This window comes from Lithobates pipiens, unplaced genomic scaffold (genome assembly GCF_037356315.1).
Source record: "Lithobates pipiens isolate NorthernLeopardFrog02 unplaced genomic scaffold, aLitPip1_a1.2 Scaffold_18, whole genome shotgun sequence".
NCBI classification, from domain to species: domain Eukaryota; kingdom Metazoa; phylum Chordata; class Amphibia; order Anura; family Ranidae; genus Lithobates; species Lithobates pipiens.
The window spans coordinates 50,714,101-50,734,420 of NW_027507758.1; the positions used below are offsets into that span (position 1 = coordinate 50,714,101).

The 20,320-nt window shown below is 44.5% G+C and overlaps 1 protein-coding gene across 2 annotated transcripts in view; it reads left to right on the forward strand.

Moving 5' to 3' along the window:
- THADA (THADA armadillo repeat containing) overlaps positions 1 to 20,320 on the forward strand; it is a 930,763-nt gene that overhangs the window by 355,608 nt on the left and 554,835 nt on the right. For both annotated transcript variants that reach the window (XM_077485673.1, XM_077485674.1), the window contains exon 27: positions 12,782 to 12,871. In XM_077485673.1, coding sequence (XP_077341799.1) covers positions 12,782 to 12,871 — 90 coding nt within the window. The remainder of the gene's footprint in view (positions 1 to 12,781; positions 12,872 to 20,320) is intronic.

Here is a 20,320-nt window from a genome sequence, read left to right on the forward strand (position 1 = left end):
GCCAACAGTTTGCTCATTACTTTACAACATGAGGGCAGACATTACAGTTGCAATAAAATTCAATATTGGAGGAATCGGCACCCCGATCCTTAGAGCTTACAGTCTAGGAGGGAATTGATTGCTGCTCCTAAACCTTAATCGCTAGCAATTTTAGTAGCAAGGTTTAAGCCTTATGGGGTGACTGCAACAAGTGGTTAACCACTTCAGCCACGGGAAGGATTTATCCACTTTCTGACCAGGCCGTTTTTTGTGATACGGCACTGTCACTTTAACTGTCAATTGCGCAGTATATATATATACCGTATTTATTGGCATATAACACTGTGCAGTGTATAACACGCACATTCATTTTAAGAGGGACATTTCAGGAAAAAAACTTACATTTGAAATAAGGAACTTTGAAGCAAAATAAAGGTCAGTGCCCATCTGCAGCCTCACCATTGCCATCAATGCAGCCTTTTCGATGCCCATCTGCAGCCCAGAAGGGACAGGGAGTGGGGTGGAACAAGTGCCGACAGATTGCACGCAGTGCGAATCTCCTATGATAGACAGAACAGTGGTCCAATGGTGGCCCAGGAGACAGGACTTCCTATTACAGAGGTCGCCAAGTAAACAGGAGATTCTCACTGTATGTAATCTGACAGCGTTCGTCCCGCCCCCCTCCGAGGCAGCTAAAATTGTAGTATTGGCATATAGCACTGTTTGCACCCGATTTTCATGGTGAAAAAGTAAGTGTTATACGCCAATAAATACAGTATATAGAATAGAGCTTTCTTTTGGTGGTATTTGATCACCTCTGATTTTTATTTTTTGCGCTATAAACAAAATAAGAGGGACGATTTTAACATTTTGCTGTAAGTATTTGTTAAGCTGGATGGTGCTGACAGGAGCACTCACACCTCAAAATTCAAACCATATTTGAAAGTCTTAGGCCAGGCCATACACGGAGAGAATATCTTTCTTGCCACCAAGGGTTGCAGGAAAGAAACTTGCTCGATTCCCCCATTAACACAGGCGTTGTTGATGTGGGATTCCTTCCTGTCAGGCCATTGTCTTCTCCCGTGCGGGGAGCCATCCACGTTGGGAGAAGACAGTGATTATCGCAAGCAGCTATAGCAGCAGCTATAGATAATCACAAGAGAATGCGGCGGGATGGTTGTACCCAAGTTAATCGATCGACTTGGTACATTCAGCCTGGCTATTAATGGCTTTGAATTCGGACCATGTATCGCCAGCCTTAAGTAACCAATCAATTGTTTGTTATCATGCACACAGATGCAACAAAAACCACGCTGCTTTTAGGTGTTTTTATTCACCTGTGAACGCACCTTCATGTTAGCTAAGGTTCCCAAGCACATGCACATATTTTAGTGCATCTGCCTAGGTATATATTCCCATAAAAGCATTTTTGCGTTTTTTTCTTTTCTGTGAAAACCTGCCTAAACACATTTTAAAAGTGCATAAACGAGGGGGCGTGGCCAAGCAGCACATGTAGGCAGACGTGTGTTCCCGGAGCTCCGCCGATCATCCGCACATACATCCTCCCCAGCCCGCGCTAGTGCGGCGAAAAGTTCCAGAATTGCTCCACCGGGTACCGGGAGACGACCGGGCTCTGCCTCCGGACCCCGCAGGACACCGGACATGTCTAAGGGACACAAATTGAGCAAGGCCCAGCCGGATCCCCCTGACCAAGATGGCGCCGGCGCGCGGAGGACGGCGAAAGACTGTTACAAGGAGGCAGCGCAGAAACTCCTGTATGGAGGGAAATCCTATAAAGAAGCCCTAGCTGGTCCACCCTCGTCGGGGGCTACCCCCCAAGGGTCCCCTGAAGCTGATGACACCCTTCCCTTGGAGGATGCTGATGGATTCCCTGCGCCATGGAACACAGTGAGTACCCCTGATGGCGGTGTCCCTGAGCTGCATGCTCACTCCCCTGCTGCTGATACACCAGAACCTACATTAAGAGACATATTTACTGCGGTTACCTCATGTAACCACTCTATAACCGCGCTCTCTGCTGACATTAAAGGTGTGAAAGCCGAGATTACTTTTGTCCGTCATGATATGCAGAAGCTTAGGGAGAGGGCCTCAGCCCTGGAGGGCCGGCTGAGCACAGTGGAGGATGACATGGCACCCATGCAGAGAGACTTGCGATTCAATTGCCATCTTACTGAGCAACATGCTATGCGACTTGACGAAATGGAGAATCGCATGAGACGCAATAATGTGCGCGCTCTGGGGATTCCGGAAAAGGCTGAGGGCAGAAATCCTGTAGACTTTATTGAGAACTGGTTGATTGCAACTTTTGGCAGGGAGTCCTTCTCTCCTCTCTTTGCTGTGGAACGTGCCCATAGGGTGCCATCCCGCCCGCTGCCTCCTGGTAACCACCCACGTCCCTTCCTGTTTAAACTCCTCAACTACAAAGACAGGGATGCGGTACTTTCCAAGGCCAGAGGCTTCTCTGACAAGATGGTGATTGACAATGCCAAAATATCGCTGTTTCCTGACTTCTCAGCAGAACTACAGAAGAAACGGGCAACGTTTATTGAAGTCAAAAAGAAGCTCAGGGATCTTAATGTTCAATACGGCATGCTGTACCCGGCCCGTCTTCGGGTCACCGCCCTGGGCTCTACCCATTTCTTTGATAGCCCTGCTGCGGCCAGGCAGTGGCAGGACCGCGAAGATAAGGCGCTTAGAGAAGCCAGGCAACAACGCCCTCCTGTTTGATCCCGGATCCGAATGACTTCTTCTGATGGGGACTATCGTTTTTCCAGATTCGGCGGAGCAAGCAGGACTCAGTGTTTATTTCTACCTACTGACAGACTATGCTGCTTGTTTGGGTGAAACCCCTTTTGTTACCTGGGAATGTTTTCTCTGGGTGTTTCCGTGGCCTTCCCCCCCATCCCCCCATAATGATAGTGGGGGCACGTCCCACCTTTGTTATGCAGACTCAGGGCCTGTTTGGTTCTGCAACTGACCTCTTTTTTTTCTCCCCCTGCTTTTTGGATTTTCTTTTTTTTCTCTTTTTTGTTTTGTTTCCCTTTTCTTCCCCCCTTTTTCTTTTTTTACAGAATCCCTCTGCTTCCACAACCTTCTCCTTGCTACGCAGACAATGCCTACATATCTGGATCCGGAACTATGACGGGAGGCTTTGTGTTTGTCCTGCCCAGATACTCTGACTCTTGGTGTGGCTATGCCGGGGTGCTTTGGTCTGTTATTACCTTCCTGTTTACTTTGATACTGTTATCACATATGTTGAGTGTGCACATTCTTATGTTTCTGAGCAATGTCGACCACTGTTAAGTGCCTTTCCTGGAATGTCAGGGGACTGAGCAGCCCTGTGAAGCGCCTGGCTGTCCTCCGGCATTTGAAGGCCATGGGATCGGGTATTGTCTGCCTGCAGGAGACTCATTTCCCCCCGGATCACATACCTAGTCTTAGCCCGAGAACATACCCTACCCAGTTTCACTCTACGTTCTCTGCATTTGCTAGGGGGGTGAGTATCTTGATACATCAGGATACCCGCTTTACCTGTTCTCGGGCGGTTATTGATCCTGGGGGAAGATATATATTTCTGCATGGCAGGCTTGGTCACTGGGCATGTATTATAGCTAATATTTATGTACCACCCCCGTACTCAGCTGAAGTTCTCCGCTGTTTGGCCAAGTTTATGGCCCCACACCATACGGTCCCCCTGCTGGCACTGGGTGACTTTAACAACTATCTTAATCATAGATGGGATAAGATTCCCGCCCCCCCGCCCATGCCTTCCCGCCCTGCGGGTGATACCCCGTTCGCAGACCTGTTGACTGAACTTGGATTGAAGGATGTCTGGCGGACTTCCCACCCCCGGGTCAGGTGCTACTCGTGCTGCTCTACTGCTTATGGAAGCCTGTCGCGCATTGACCTGGGGTTGGGCAACGTGGCCTTACTCCCTTTTGTCGTTGACTCTGGTTATGGGGACAGACACGTTTCTGATCATTCATCCTTTTGGGTCGAGCTTAATCTGTTTACCGCGGCTACCCCTAGAATATGGAAGTTGAACCCTTTCTGGCTGACGCTTTTTCCCTCACCCGACCCCATTAGTGACAACCTCCAGATTTTTTTACGGGACAACATTGGTTCCGCCCCCTTGGGCACGGTTTGGGATACGGCGAAAGCCTTTCTGAGAGGTCAATTTATTGCCGCTATTACTTCTATTAAAACAAATACTAAGGCCTGGGAGCGGGAGGTTTGTAAAACCCTTAGGGATACAGAGGACCGATATATCAACCACCCCTCGGATGACACTAAAAAGCTTTGGCTACTCAGCTGACTCTACAGTTGGCGGAAAATAAGAGATTTTTTTCTGCAACAAACACACTTTGAGGAGGGTGAATCTACTGGGCACATGCTGGCTGTGCTGGCGAGAGCCCAGGGATCCGCTCCGATGGTTTCCTCCCTGTGTGATGCACAGGGGGAACTCCACACGGATACTCCCTCTATATTGCAAGTCTTCCGCTCGTTTTATGCTGATTTGTATGCATCCAAGGTTCATCCCGGCGCAGAAGAGATTGATGCTTTTCTGGCTAGGAGTGACCTACCTTGCCTGTCTACTTCAGATGCTTGTAAGCTGGATGCCCCATTGACTATAGACGAACTTGCTCTAGCACTGGAACACACCCACAACAATAAATCAGATGGGCTTCCTTCTGAGGTGTATAAGCGATATGCGGCCACCTTATTGCCGACACTTTTGAATGTTTTTAATAATGCATTGGACTCTGGCACGCTTCCGGATTCCATGAATGAGGCCATTATAATTGTGTTATTGAAACCAGGTAAAGAGCCAACGTCCCCTGACTCCTACCGGCCTATCTCCCTACTTACAACGGATGTTAAGTTGCTGGCTAGAGTCATGGCGACCAGATTGTCTCACGTTATTCAAAAGTTAGTACACTATGACCAGGCGGGTTTTATACCCACGAGATCCACGGCACACAACATACGACGTCTGTATCTAAATATTCAAATCCCTGTATTAAACCCTGGTAACCGAGCCATCCTTTCGCTAGATGCAGCTAAGGCCTTCGACAGTGTCGAATGGCCTTACCTGTGGAAAGTTTTGGAAAAGATGGGCCTAGGCAGACGGTTTATCGGATGGGTCAGATTACTTTATGCTAACCCTGTAGCTAGGATTAGGGTTAACTCTGCAACGTCGGAACCCTTTCCCTTGTTTCGTGGTACCAGGCAGGGTTGCCCCTTATCTCCCTTGCTCTTTGCTCTGGCTCTCGAGCCTCTTGCTGCTGGGATCAGGGGAGATACTGGTATTAAAGGATTTATTCGTAACACGGGTGTGAAAACATTTTATAAGAGATAGGGACTTTAAGGAAAACAAGGTCTGATAAGGCCCAATGATTCCATCCCTAGGGACTTTAAATGATAACACGGCCTGGTAAGGTCGTGAATATCCATCCCAATTACATTAACCATCAAGGGGGGGAAATAATTTACAAAGGGGGGGGAGGGTGGGACTTTAAATGCAGCACATGGAAGCAAAACAATAAAAGGGCGAATGTGGAGAAGTTTTATTGGTACATCCATCTAGATATACAAAAATACATGGTAATGATACAAATAAATAAATACAAAATAATAATGCCAGATAACATACATATAATAATACATATGATAATAAATCCATTAAAAATACACTACAATTAAGTGCATTTATAATATAAAGTAAACAGAACCATATAAGAATAAATATAAAAATAAATATACATATATATAATAAATTCATATGATGTAAACAATAAAGCCTTCCCTCATTCGTCTCTAAAGGACATGGTATATGACAATACTTTAAAGGTAAAATCCGCAAGCTGAAGGGGGAGTAAGAATTCTATACTGACATAGAGGTCTTAATACAATTTGGTAAATACATAGAAACCGGTAGCTCTACGCGTTTCGTGACTTAGCCGCCACTCATCAGGAGCGAGCATATATGGGATCTAGGAAAAGAAATTTTTATATAAAAATAGAGAAATTAATTAAATATATATCAAAAATAAATAAATAAATTATATATATAAATGACTAGAGAAGCAAGGTTGAATAGATAATCCCAACCAAAGCTAACTTACTAGAATTCGCTATGTAGCCGATGCGGTAATGGGACTGAAAACGCGGCCCGGAAAACAGCTCCAACCGGGAGCTGAGGTGGACAAACACCCAGCACCGATATGGGCGATAGCCAGGGTGAGTGACTCGCAGGGACATTCTGGGGGGGAAGGAAGGAGATGGGGTAAGAGAAGGTAGAGAGGGGAAGGGGAGGGGGGACAAAGAAAGGGAGAAAGGGTTAAAGAAGACCCAAATAGAAAAATTACACGAATATGTACAAAGATATAAAAAGAGAAGAGAAAGAAAGGGGGGGGGGGGGGAAAGAAAGGAGGAAGTGAAGGATATGTAAGTGGTGGGTAAAGCAGAATGGTGTGCAGAAGGGGGAGTGAAATTTGTACAAGTGTGAACTAGTAACTAGTAACACGGGTGTGGATGTAGTATCGCTCTATGCAGACGATACTTTGTTATACCTAGGTGACACGCAGGGCTCCCTGACGGCCGTTATGACCCTAATTACGGACTTTGGTGCTCTTTCTGGCTTTTCTATTAACTGAAATAAGTCAGTACTTTTACCCCTAGACCCCATACCGACCGCCCTCCCTGACTGTGCAGCTATGATTCAAGTGGTGTCCACTTTTAGATATCTGGGGGTGCAGGTTTCCCGAGAGGTCGCACATTATGTTCAATTAAACCTGGTCCCCCTGCTGACTAAATTTAAGGAAAAATGCAAGGCTTGGTGCAAATTACCGTTATCAGTGGTGGGGCGGGCTAATCTTATAAAAATGGTCTGGGCTCCCCAATTATTATACGTTTGCCACAACTCCCCGGTGTGGATACCCAAGTACTGGTTTGACAAAATAGACTCCCAATTCAGAGAATTAATTTGGTGTAAAAAAGCTGCCAGGATTAGTTTGCGAACGTTACAATATGGTAAAGAGGACGGGGGTCTGGCTGTTCCACATGCCAGGGCCTATTTTTTGGCGTCTCAACTACAGCAGCTTGGTGGCTGGGGACTGGAAGATTCACTGGACCCTGTTCGCAAGTTGCTGAGCCATACGGCTCACCACCGTGTAGCGTTCTCAAACTTAGAGGCGGGCTTCCCTCATCTTCCTAGGGGTGCTCCGACTGTGGTCTTATTAAACACACTCTGGAAATATGTTAAGCGACTATTGAAAATTCAGGGCTTTTTTTCTCTCACCCCTATTTGGGACAATGGTTTTTATTATCAGCTGCTGAGACTCAAGGGTTTCCGCAGCTGGCAGGTGAAAGGTCTGGAATACTTGACCCAATTATACAATGGCCCTACTCTTAAGTCTTTTCTGGAGCTACAGAGGGAGTTCGCATTACCACGCACTGATTTTTTTAAATACCTTCAATTGAGACACGCCTTACAATCTCAGTCCAGAGCTACCCCACTTGCCTTGGTCGACCATGCAATTATACACTCTATCATGATGACGGCCAGTAGGAAGGGTATGATTTCTAAGGGGTATGCCATTATTACCGGGGTGCTTCAAGACTCGGCTATGTTGCCGTGCAGGCGTAGATGGGAAGGGGACCTAGGACCGCTAGATGGTGAGACCTGGGATCTCTGTCTTATGTCTGCCCACAGGGTATCAGTGTCGGCCTCCCAGAGACTTTCCCATCTTTATTTGTTACATAGAGCCTATAAGACACCAGCTAAATTGTATGCTTGGGGCCTCCGGGACTCCCCCCTGTGCCCTAAATGTAAAAGAGACCACGGTGACCTTCTCCATATGTTCTGAAAATGCCCTAAACTGACTCGTTATTGGACTACGATTCTGGAAACTATTCATCAGGTATTTCGAATCATGATTCCCACAAGCCCGGTGATATGCCTGTTGGGGGCCCTGGACGAAGAGTCCCTTACCCCGGCCGTCTGCACGGCGATTCTCAGGCTGCTTTATATGGCTCGTAAACTGATAGCCCAGATGTGGATCACGCCCAGGGTACCCAGCAGGCAACAGTGGATTGATCGGGTTAACGGGATGTTGATACGTGAGAAGCTGGCATACCAACATAGGAATACCCCCCAAAAGTTTTATAATATGTGGCAGGACTGGCTGGACGTCCCAGGTCTGGCACCGCACCAGTTGATTCAGAATAGGTTACTGCAGGGCGGATTTGACCTTGACATTTACCATGGGTCCTGTCTTACCTGTTTGGTTTGGTTGTATACAATTGTTGAAGCATGCTATTGAATGCTAATAATTGTGGGTATTGTGTACGGTACTATTTCTATGTGTTCTGTGGCTCAGGGATCTCTGACTATCTCTCCCTCCCCCTAGTTTATTCTGCTTTCTTTTTCTGTTAAATTTTTATTTATTTTTTTGTTTCTTTTGAATAAGAAAATGAAAAATTTGAATACTATAACTGCACGATAGCATTCTCCTTCTTCCCTCTTGCTTCTTATGCTGAGGACAGATTTGCTGACATCCTGTCTATTATCCGGTCTCCCTTATTCTCATTTACTGCACCTCCTTGATCTGCCGTTTCTGGAAAGTTTATGTTTGTTACTCTGATTTCATATTGTGTGCGTTCTCATTATGTGAGGCCATTGTATGGATGTCTTGTACCATTATGTTTTTCTAATAAAAACTTTTTCTGATATAAGAAAAAAAAAGTGCATAAACACATTTTTATGCACATACATTTATTCTAGTGGTTAGGATGTGTGAATATTCTGGCCAGTAGAATGCATTTACAAGCAAATGCTTCCAAACGCCATACACATGTAAAGCATTAAAGTAAAAACAGGAGCTCAAGGCTCCGTACACATCTTGGGGTTCCGGGTCGCGGGCAGAATCGCCGTGATCCCGAATCATGGCAAATCGCAGGATGCCGTGCGATCTCCGTCAATTCCAATGTCACCCCGATTGTCGCCCAATAAATCGCAGTAAAATTGTGCAAACAGAATTGCGGGACACCTGTCTCTGAAAAGAAGTTCTTGTACTTATTTTGGACGACAGGCGTCACACGTTTCTGAAAAAGGGGCCTTCTAAGTCCTTGTACACACGGTCGGACATTCCGTCAACAAAATCCGTTGGATTTTGTCTGAAACTTGTGTTGCATACACACGGTCGGACAAAGTTGTCGGAAAATCTGATCGTACGTAACGTGACGACGTTATTTCGTTTTGGCGGGACTACATTCAGGCTAGTAGCCAATAGCTTTGGTCTAGGAATTTGATCTGAGCATGCGTGGCACTTTGTCCGATCTGAATTCTCTACACATGATCGGACAAAGTCTGATCGGATCATGTTGTCGGAAAGTTTTATAGCCCAGCTCTAAAACTTTGTCCGTCGAATATTCCGATGGAGCCCACACACAGTCGGATTATCCGACAACACGGTCCGATCGGACATTTTCCGTCGGAATGTCCGACCGTGTGTACAAGGGCTATGAATGAACTGTAGAAACTTTATGGTACAATAAATAAAAACACTCACGTTGAGGTTAAAAATAATCAGCATGAGGAAAATTCTGTTTGCACAATCTTACCACGATTCATGGGGAGGCAAAGTTGCGCCGTGATCGGGGTGCCATTGGAAGTGGCGGAGATCGCATGGACGTCCCGTGATTCGGGATCTCGGGCAGAATCGCAGTGATTATGCCCACAATCCAGGTTGCCAAGATGTGAACGGAGCCTAAGGGCTTTTATCCGCCAACTTCTGGCAGCAAAAATTCATACGCGCGTATGTTTGAAGCCTACAGAGGCAAATGCCAGCTGGAATAGGGCTACTGTGGGCTTTCTCTCACCCTGTCTGGAGGCCTGACACATGAGGCCTGTAACTTTTGAATAGCCCCACACACATGTGACTGATTTTATTTGACTCAGCAGGAAACACTTTACAAAATACTTGACCTCTGACGGTTTGAGAGCTGTATCACTTTCTAAGCGTTTTTAATTCCTTTTTTAACCACCTGTCTCAGGAGAACGAACCAAGAAGCCACGTTTCATAAACTGATAGTCACGTTACTTCTTCTTTAACCAACGTTGACCTGCCTGTGGAGAATTGTGTGTTTGTTCTTACCCAAATGAAGGTCTGAGCGAAAGGAAGGGGTCAAGTTTAAAGACTGTAACTAAAAAAAAATTATACATCTGCATAAGTGTCTAAATTACACTAAATTGCAGCAGCGTAAAGTACACGTATTATCAGCCGCTCACATGGGATCGTCGTGGGAAAAACGACCCCTTCACACTGTCATTAAGCTGTCACGTGTACAATGGTATGTTGTAATGATGATAGAAACCATTTTCCAGTGAATGGGCCCATGTAGAGATCAGCAGCTTTTGTGATGCATAGAGAGACGGAACCGCCGCTGCTGCTGACATGCCAGTTTTTGCATATGGTGCTCTGTTTGTTCAAGAGGTATTTGGTCAGGCGCCACAATCAAGCGCTGGTGGTTAAGGCTTTACAGTAGAATGTGTATTAAAGCAACAGTCCTATTACATTGTAGGGAGGCTATTTATTTTTAGTGTAACCCTAAAGGCACATTTAGAGTAACCTTCAATTACTCCTAGGGGCTGACAGAGGAAAAGTGTGCAGACAAGAAAATATCTTGTCCCCCCTGGCTAGTCAGAAGTCTTGTTTTGTTGTCAGACTTGGACTTCAAAAAGGACAGACCAAGCTGATTGGTTGCAATGGGCAAGAAGACATTTTTATTTTTTAGGGATCGCTCAGATGCAAGTCCAGGTGGCAGTTAAAGCTGTGAACTCTTGATCTGTGGTTTTAACCTATCTTTAACTGCCCACCTAAACCAGGACATGAAGCAGTACACACGATAGGACCAAGGCAGAACATAAACCCCCTGTTGTGTTCGATGATGGGCAGTACGTTCGGTGAATGCGACCAATTCAAGTTAAAGTGGAAATAAACAGTGAATACTTACCTGTTCAACAGTCGTCACTGGCATTTTCTTTTGATTGCCATAAGAAAGCTCCTAGGGATGGGACGGAACGCAAAGAGTTGGGTGCGTGGCCTGGCCGGAGTCCAGGCCACTCCATAGAACATCTCAGATGTGCAGTATCTGAGGGTTACCTCTCTTCCCTTGATCTTCTTTTTGCATGCTAGTCTTTCGGCCTTTTCTTTGCCCAGTAGGGGATGTTACTCCTGCACATGTGCAAGAGCTAGTCATCCTGGCGCTCAGAGATTGGCCCAGCCAGTCTCTGAGTCTCTGTCTGTATTAAAAGCCTGCCTGATCGCTGTTTTTTTTTACAGCGGAACACAGTTCCACTTTTAATAGGGCTGTACCAAACCCGTCCTTCAATGCACACAGTTGCAGTGCAGTGGTTCAGCATTTTCAGGGTTAAAATAGGTGGTGAGGAGGCGACATACTATCTCCTCACCGACTGTCAGATATCCACAGAAAAGCGATCCACTGCTGATCGGTTTTCAGTGGTGCAGCAAGGAATGCCGAAATCCAGGACGAGCCCAAGGAATGTTGATCTCCTGCATTCCTCACAGAACTCAGCTTTATAGGAGAGACTGGTGACATGGAGAACAGCAAGAGGTACCAGTCAACATCTTGTCATCCCAAGCAACCAATTGGAATTCTTGTTTTATTTTCACACACGAACCGCAGAAAGGACAGTTGGTAGCTGATTGGTTGCTTTGCATAAAAAGTATTTTTAATTTCAATTAAGTCTTCAGCCTCATAGAGTGAGACAGCTTAGTAATTTTTTCAAGGGATGGAATGCAATTCTTTGACCTGGGTAGTAAATACAACCAAGTGGCCTTTTCATTAAAGGTGCAGGTTCACATCCTCCAGCATCAGCTTCCTTTGCAGCTCTTGGCATTTGGTCACAGGACATTCAAGAGTTGCAAAGGAATTGGTGGCTGGAAGACTTACTTCTGCTAGATGCTGTGTTTGCAGATTGCTATATGATATCCAGCATACCAGCATATGTTACTGACTACATGTCCTGCTGTGTAAGTCATTGGTGGTCAACTTTCTTGATGTGCGGGCTCTTAAAGGGCTGCACATAAAATTCAGAGAATACTCAAGTATCAGAGACAGCAGAAACAAAACAGTATATAGGCAAAGACTATGGGTATGATAGAAGAGATGTCCGAGACTGTGGATATAATACAAGAGATAGCAAAAGACTTCAGACACAATACAAGAGATGGTAAGAGACTGCATACATGTTAAAGAAGACTATGAACATGTTTTAGGAGTAGTTGGCTATTGGTGACATAATTTATTGATTAGAAACGTGTTAAATGAGACTTCTAGAAATCATTACTATAACAGGGCAATAAGGAAACGCCAATTAGTGTCTGTATGGGGAACCGTGGGCCACATAAAAATTGCAAAAGGCTTGCAGGTTGGGCACCTGGAATTTGAATGGTAAAGTATCTCCACTCATTAGCCCAACATATCTTATTGGGACTCGAGAGGCTCTTTCTTCTCTAGTCTGGTATTCCATTATTTACATCTCTTAGGTCTGTAAATCTCCATAGCAGAGCTGTCAACTGTTTGACGTTTGAGCAGTGAAAACAGCCATACTGGGTCGTGCTAGTCATGTGATATTAGCGATTGTCACCAGTAATTGCTAAGGAGCAGAAAGCACATTTACCTGCCTTTTTACAGTGTAAAATGTATTGTTCTAAACTATCATTGTTTTCTATTCTTTTTTTTTTCTTTTTTTTAGAATGACGGGGAGAGAATTCTTTTCAAGATTTCCTGTTCTTTATCCATTTCTTCTGGAACAACTAGAAGCTGTTGCCAACACAGTTGACAGGTAACAAACAATGCAAATAAGACCTGCTTGGACTTATTGTCTTTATTTGATTAAATGTCTTGTTTTGTCCATATGCTGATGTCCATGCGTTATCTTCTGTAAAACAGTAATATACCACAGGCAGGGTGGGCCTTTTGGTGACACATTACCCACTTAAGCCCCTGGAAGCTTTACCCCCCCCCCCCCCCTTCATGACCCGCCATTTTTTGCGATGTGGCACTGTGCAAGTTTAGCCACCTCAATACAGTGCAGTTACACCCCCTTCCTGACCAGACCAATTTTCAGCTTTCAGCGCTCTCACAGTTTGAATGACAATTACTCAGTCATCCAACACTGTAACCATATGAAACTTGCGTCCTTTTTTCCACACAAATAGAGCTTTCTTTTAGTGGTATTTAATCACTAGTGTTTTTTTTTTTTTTTGTGCTATAAATAAAATATAACGTAAATTTTGTGAAAAAAATGCCTTTTTCTTTGTTTCTGTCATAAATTTTTGCTAATTAGTAATTTTTCTTCACAAATTTTGGCCAAAATTTTTACTGCTACCTATCTTTGGCAAAAAATAACCCACATTGGTATATATTATTTGGTCTTTGTGAAAGTTATAGAGTCTACAAACTATGGTGCCAATCACTGAAAATTGATCACATCTGATCAGGCCTTCAGTACATCAGGTGTATCTCATTTCTTGAGACACTAACAAGTCAGGAAGGTACAAATACCCCCCAAATGACCCCTTTTTACAACGTAGACATTCCAAGGTATTAAGTAAGTAGCATGGTGAGTTTTTTTAAGTTGTCATTTTTTCCCACAATTCTTTGCAAAATGAAGATTTTTTTTTATTATTATTTTTTTTACAAAATTGTCATATTATCAGGTTATTTCTCACACACAGCATATGCATACAACACATTTCACCCCAAAATACATTCTGCTACTCTTCCCGAGTACGGCGATACCACATGTGGGAGACTTTTACACAGCCTGGCCACATACAGAGCACCAACATTGATGTAGTACCTTCAGACGTTCTACGAGCAAAAATGATGCATCTCATTTCTCAACCACCTATTACATTTTTAAAGGCCCTGGAGTACCAGGACAATGGAATTGCCCATAAAATGACCCCATTTTGGAAAGCAAACATCCCAACGTATAATCTGTGAGGCATAATGAGTCTTTTGAATGGTTAATTTTTTTTCCAGAAGTTTTTGGAATATGTGGAAAAAATTAAAACGCATTTTTTTTTTTTACACAAAAGTGTCAATTTATAAGATATTTCTAACACATAGCACGTATATAGCAAAAATTACCCCCCAAAACACATTCTGCTACTCCTCCCGAGTATGGCGATACCACATGTGTAGGACTTTTACACAGCCTGGCCACATAGAGAGGCCGAACATTGAAGTAGTACGTTCAGGCGTTCTAGGAGCATAAATGACACATCTCATTTCATTCCTACCCATCACACTTTTGAAGGTCCTGGACCACCAGGACAGTGCAATTACCCACAAAATGACCCCATTTTGGAAAGCAAACACCCCAACGTATATTCTATGAGACATGGGCTGCAAATAGGTACTCTGGTACTCTGATGAGCTGGAGATTGGTACCCGGGTACTCTGATGGCCTGGTGACAGGTACTCGGGTACTCTGATGGCCTGGTGACAGGTACTCGGGTACTCTGATGGCCTGGTGACAGGTACTCGGGTACTCTAATGGTCTGGTGACAGGTACTCGGGTACTCTAATGGCCTGGTGACAGGTACTCTGATGGCTTGGTGACTGGTATTTGGGTACTCTGAAGGGCGGTGACAGGTACTCATATGGACTGTGACAGGTACTTGGGTACTAAAATGAACTGTGACAGGTACTCAGGTACTCAGATGAACTGTGACAGGTACTCGGGTACTCAGATGGACTGGGGCAGTTACTCGGGTACTCAGATGGACTGGAACAGGTTCTCAGGTACTCAGATGGGCTGTGACAGGTACTTGGGTACTCAGATGGGCTGTGACAGGTACTCGGGTACTCAGATGGGCTGTGACAGGTACTCAGATGAACCGTGACAGGTACTCGGGTACTCTGATGGACCGTGACAGATACCCGGGTACCCTGATGGACTGTGACAGGTACTCGGTACTCTAATGGACTGTGACAGGTACTCGGGTACCCTGATGGACTGTGACAGGTACTCGGGTACCCTGATGGACTGTGACAGGTACTCGGGTACCCTGATGGACAGTGACAGGTACTCGGGTACCCTGATGGACCGTGACAGGTACTCGGGTACCCTGATGGACCGTGACAGGTACTCGGGTACCCTGATGGACCGTGACAGGTACTTGGGTACCTTGATGGACCGTGACAGGTACTTGGGTACCCTGATGGACCGTGACAGGTACTCGGGTACCCTGATGGACCGTGACAGGTACTCGGGTACCCTGATGGACCGTGACAGGTACTCGGGTACCCTGATGGACCGTGACAGGTACTCGGGTACCCTGATGGACCGTGACAGGTACTCGGGTACCCTGATGGACCGTGACAGGTACTCGGGTACCCTGATGGGCCGTGACAGGTACTTGGGTACTCTGATGGGCCGTGACAGGTACTTGGGTACTCTGATGGGCCGTGACAGGTACTTGGGTACTCTGATGGGCCGTGACAGGTACTTGGGTACTCTGATGGGCTGGGACAGGCACTCGGGTACTCAGATGGGCTGGGACAGGTACTCGGGTACTCTGATGGGCTGGGACAGGTACTCGGGTACTCTGATGGGCTGGGACAGGTACTCGGGTACTCTGATGGACTGTGATTGACAGGTACTATGAGGGGCGGTGACAGGTCCTCTTTATTGGGGGGGGGCAATCAGTATGATTGGTGTACACTGTAGGCGGTAACGAGATGTTACCGCAATCTCCTCCTCACACACGATCGGTGTGTGAGGAGGAGAACTCGGTAACATCACGTTACCGCGGTTTGTTTACATTTTAGTGATCGGCTGTGAAAGGATCACAGCCGATCATGTGGGTAAACAGCCGGCCAATGGCTGTTTACCAGCGTCGGTGACGAGCAGTGTTCCCGGGGAACATGCCGCCACCGACGTGCACGCGCAGCGCGCTCACGATCGCGCGCATGCGCCGTGCACAGTCGGGGTGTGACCATCTGTGATCGGCCGTGACTTCATCACGGCCGATCACGTGGTAAACAGCCATAACCAATGGCTGTTCACCCCCTTCGGTGACGAGCGGTGTCTCCGTGACACGCCACCACCGAAGAAACAGGGATGCGCGCGCACGATCGCGCGCATTCCCTGTTTAAACGGGAGGCCGTCATATGACGTCCTCCCGCCACAATAGGTGCGCCGCCTGGCCGTCATTTGACAGCCGGCGGTCAGCATCTAGTTAACTGACAATTGTGCTGCCATGCAACACTGTAGCCAAATACAATTTGTCCTTTTTTTCCCCAAAAATAGAGCTTTCTTTTGGTGGTGTTTGATCACCTCTGCGTTTTTTTATTTTTTGCGCTATAAACAAAAAAAGAGCGAAATTTTGAAAAAAAAACTATATTTTTTACTTTTTGCTATACTAAATATCCCTTTAAAAAAAAAAAAAAAACAATTCTTCCTCAATTTATTTTTTAGTTTTTTAGTTTCTGCTATAAAACACACCCAATAAAAATGTAAAAAATCTAATGTATTCATCAATTTAGGCCAATATGTATTCTGTTACATCATTTTGGCAACACAAATCCCAATAAGTGTATTTTGATTGGTTTGCGCAAGTTAAAGCATCTACAAACTATGCTATAGATTTATGAAATTTTTTATTTATTTATTTTTACTAGTAAGGGCGATGATCAGCGATTTTTAGTAGGACTGTGACATTGTGGCAGACAAATCAGACACTAAGTGACACTTTTTAGGGACCAGTGACATTAATATAGTGATCTGTGCTTAAAAAAAAATGCACTCTTTGATTATTACATTTGTTAGCCCTCACTTAGCTTTAATGTCCCACCACTAAAACTGCTCTGTTTACCTTTTCCGTGTCTCGTGCTCTTTGTATTGTAACGTTTTCAATCACTGTCACTTCCTCAATTGTCTGACCTATTTCTCATGCCAGCAGCCATTGGGGTCATCCTTGCTTCTGCCCTCTCTATTTTCAGCCCTCCTTGACACAAAATGTTATTAAGCTCTACTTTAAAGGGTAACTCCACTTTTGTGGGGGGGGGGGGGGAGGGGAAGCAAATAAAGAAAAAAATAATATAGTGTGTATAATTGCTATACAAGTCATAATGTAATTGAATGTTATAAAAAATTACCTTTCTTTTTCAATCTGCAGGCACTGTAATTTTCTATAAATGCAATGCAATATGGCTACCTGAAGTTGTTCTGTACACAGAGTGTGTACTGATCACTTCCCAGAAACATTGTATCCTGCTTGTGTGATTGGCTCACCAGTTTTCTCAGACGTCTGCATAAGATGCAAGTCAATTTTCAGGCTTTCCTTGCAACAAAAATGTAATTTTAGGTGAGAAAACCCAATAGAAACACATCTAAAGGGATGCAGGCCCAGCAGCTTTCCTCGTTGGTGCCCAGCAGCTGCCACAGCTGACAGTTAATTATGAAACCACTCCCATTAGACCTACTCAGTACAGAGGCACAGACAAACACACAAGGATTTCTTCAGAATTACAATAAGTAGGAATCTGCAACAAAGGTTGTTGTAATCCTTGCTTGCATAGATCACCCGGGGGGAATGATTTTTTTTTTTTCTCAACAAAAGTGGAGTTACACTTTAAACGCTATTCATACTTCAACTTGATCCCTATTCAGCCTCCTACTGCAGCACGTTTTAAATTAATTTGTCTAATTCATAAATATTTTTTGGGAGTGTAGAAAGAATAAAAAAAATCAAATTTTTATTGCTGCCTTTGTACCAATTAGGCAGATTTATGTTCACTTCCTGTCCCAGAGGGATAGAAGGATGAAGGATCAGAAAGATAGACATTTACACTATGGGGTTGATTTAAGAAAGGCAAATAGACTGTGCAGTTTACAGAGTGCTGTTGCTCCAGAACTTCGTAAATGAGGTAAAAGTTCACTTAGCAAAGAATACCCAATCATGCGCAAGGTGCAAAATAAAGTAAAACCAGCATTTTTTGCTTGCTCATAATTCGATGATGTAAGTCAGCAGAGCTTCCCCTTATTTACTAAGCTCTGGAGCAACTGCTCTTGCAGAGTGTATAGTCTATTTGCCTTTAGTAAATCAACCACAAAATAGTCTTAGTGCGTCTTTTTTTTTTTTTTTTTTTTTAACTATTGGAAAAAAAAAAAAAAAGAGTAAGACATGGTTGTACATAACAACTGAGGAAAGGCAATGTACATTACACAAGAGCAATAGTATGATAATCATGGAAAGGAAGGTTATGTGTCTTACTGTTTTAGCGGCACCCCTTTATCTTTTGCCCTAGTGTCCCATGGGAAAAAAGTGAGTGCGAACCTCCATAATAAATAAAAATAAAATCCTGACAAAAGTTCTAACTCTTTCCCATTCTAACCAAAACTTTAAAGAATACATTTCATTTAGGTTGGAGTTATGCTATAAAGCACCACAGGTTTGACTGTTGTCTATTTAGGACAATAACATGAGTTAATCAATTCCGTGCTTAGCAGGAGCGGCAGGTCCATAAGAGGTGCAGGAGCGCCACCCCCCCTAGTTTTCATGCGAGGATGCATGCAGACGTGCTCATAGGATTCAGTTTTTTTTTTTAAAGCACATGATTAGAGCCTGAGGCTCTAATTGGCTTGAAAAAGGTTGGGCTTGGGGCGCAGAGCACTATGCCCCAAACCCACTCAGTTGTGACACTAGCAAATCAATATTTGCTATTGTCTTTTGACTTCTGCTTCTGGCCAATTAGAACAGGAGGCAGATTGGGTTGGCCAGGAGGAGAAGCCTAGGAAGCCCCGCAGGGGTTGAGTGTAGGGGGTGGGGAGGGACCATGGAGGGGTAAGGGCGGGGAGTACTGTGGAGGGCTAAGGTTTGTTTGACCCCCCCCACCCCCCCCAAAAATAAAACACTAGCCGCCACTGGTGCTTGGAGTTGTTAGGTATTTCTGGAGGGTGTAGTTCAGCAAAGAACTTCATTACACATCAATCCTTCTTGCCACTCTCAAGAGACAGACCTGGTGCAATAAAATAAAAAAAATATCCTTTTAAACAAATAATGATTGTGTTTTGTTGCACCAGATCTGAGAGTTAAGTGACAAAAAAAGGTGATATTAGATTGATAAGTGAATCCTACACTTTTGTAAGCTCCGCAGTCTGTGATAGGAAGCATGAGCTGATATTTCCAACAAGGCTCATAGCAACGCTGTATCCTGGCCTAGGGCAGCACTTTGTAGGGGGGCAGGGTGGATCTGTGTGTGTGAACACACACATGCACGTCCTGTCAATGGAGAGGAGACCGATGGTGTGTTTCCAGTACAGGGGAACACTGATCAGTCTCCTCCCCTTGTGAGTCCCCGCTCCCTACAGTTAGAATCACTCCCTAGGAAACACAATTAACCCCTTGATCACCCCCTAGTGTTAAACCCTTCCCTGCCAGTCACATTTACACAGTAATCATTGTATTTGTATAGCTCTGATCGCTGTATAAATGTGAATGATCCCAAAATAGTGTCAAAAGTGTCCGCCGCAATGTCACAGTCACAATAAAAATCACAGATGCCATTACTAGTAAAAAAAAACAATAACAATAAAAATGCCATAAATTTATCCCCTATTCTGTAGACGTTATAAATTTTGCGCAAAACAATCGAAATATGCTTAATGCAATTTTTTTTTTTTATACTAAAAATATGTAGAAAAATACATATCCACCTAAACTGAGGAAGAAATATATATATTTTTTAATGGGATATTTATTATAGCAAAAAGTAAAAAATATTGTGTTTTTTTTTTTTCAAAATTGACGCTCTTTTTGTTTATAGCGCAAAAAATGAAAACCGCAGAGGTGATCAAATACCACTAAAAGAAAGCTCTATTTGTGGGGGAAAAAAATTCATATGGGTACAGTGTTGCAGGACCGCCAATTGTCATTCAATGTGTAACAGCGATGAAAGCTGAAAATTGGTCTGGGCAGGAATGGGATGAAAATGTATATAGGCAGCACTTTTCCCCCCCATTTTGGAGAGAATAAGGGAGGGTTATAGCCCCTGTCAGTTTATTTTTTTTTACCATCCCTGTCCCATTACAGAGATTTCCCTTCACTTCCTAGCCAAACAGGAAGTGAGAAGAAATCTATGCAAATTAAGGGAATCTATTGCCCCCAGCCCCTCAGAACTAGTGTCCCCACTCGAAAATGTCAGGGCGGGTCTTAAACAGCAAGGGGTGTTGCCTTGACAGGGAGGGGTGGTTCATATTTAAATTGGGGGGGGGGGG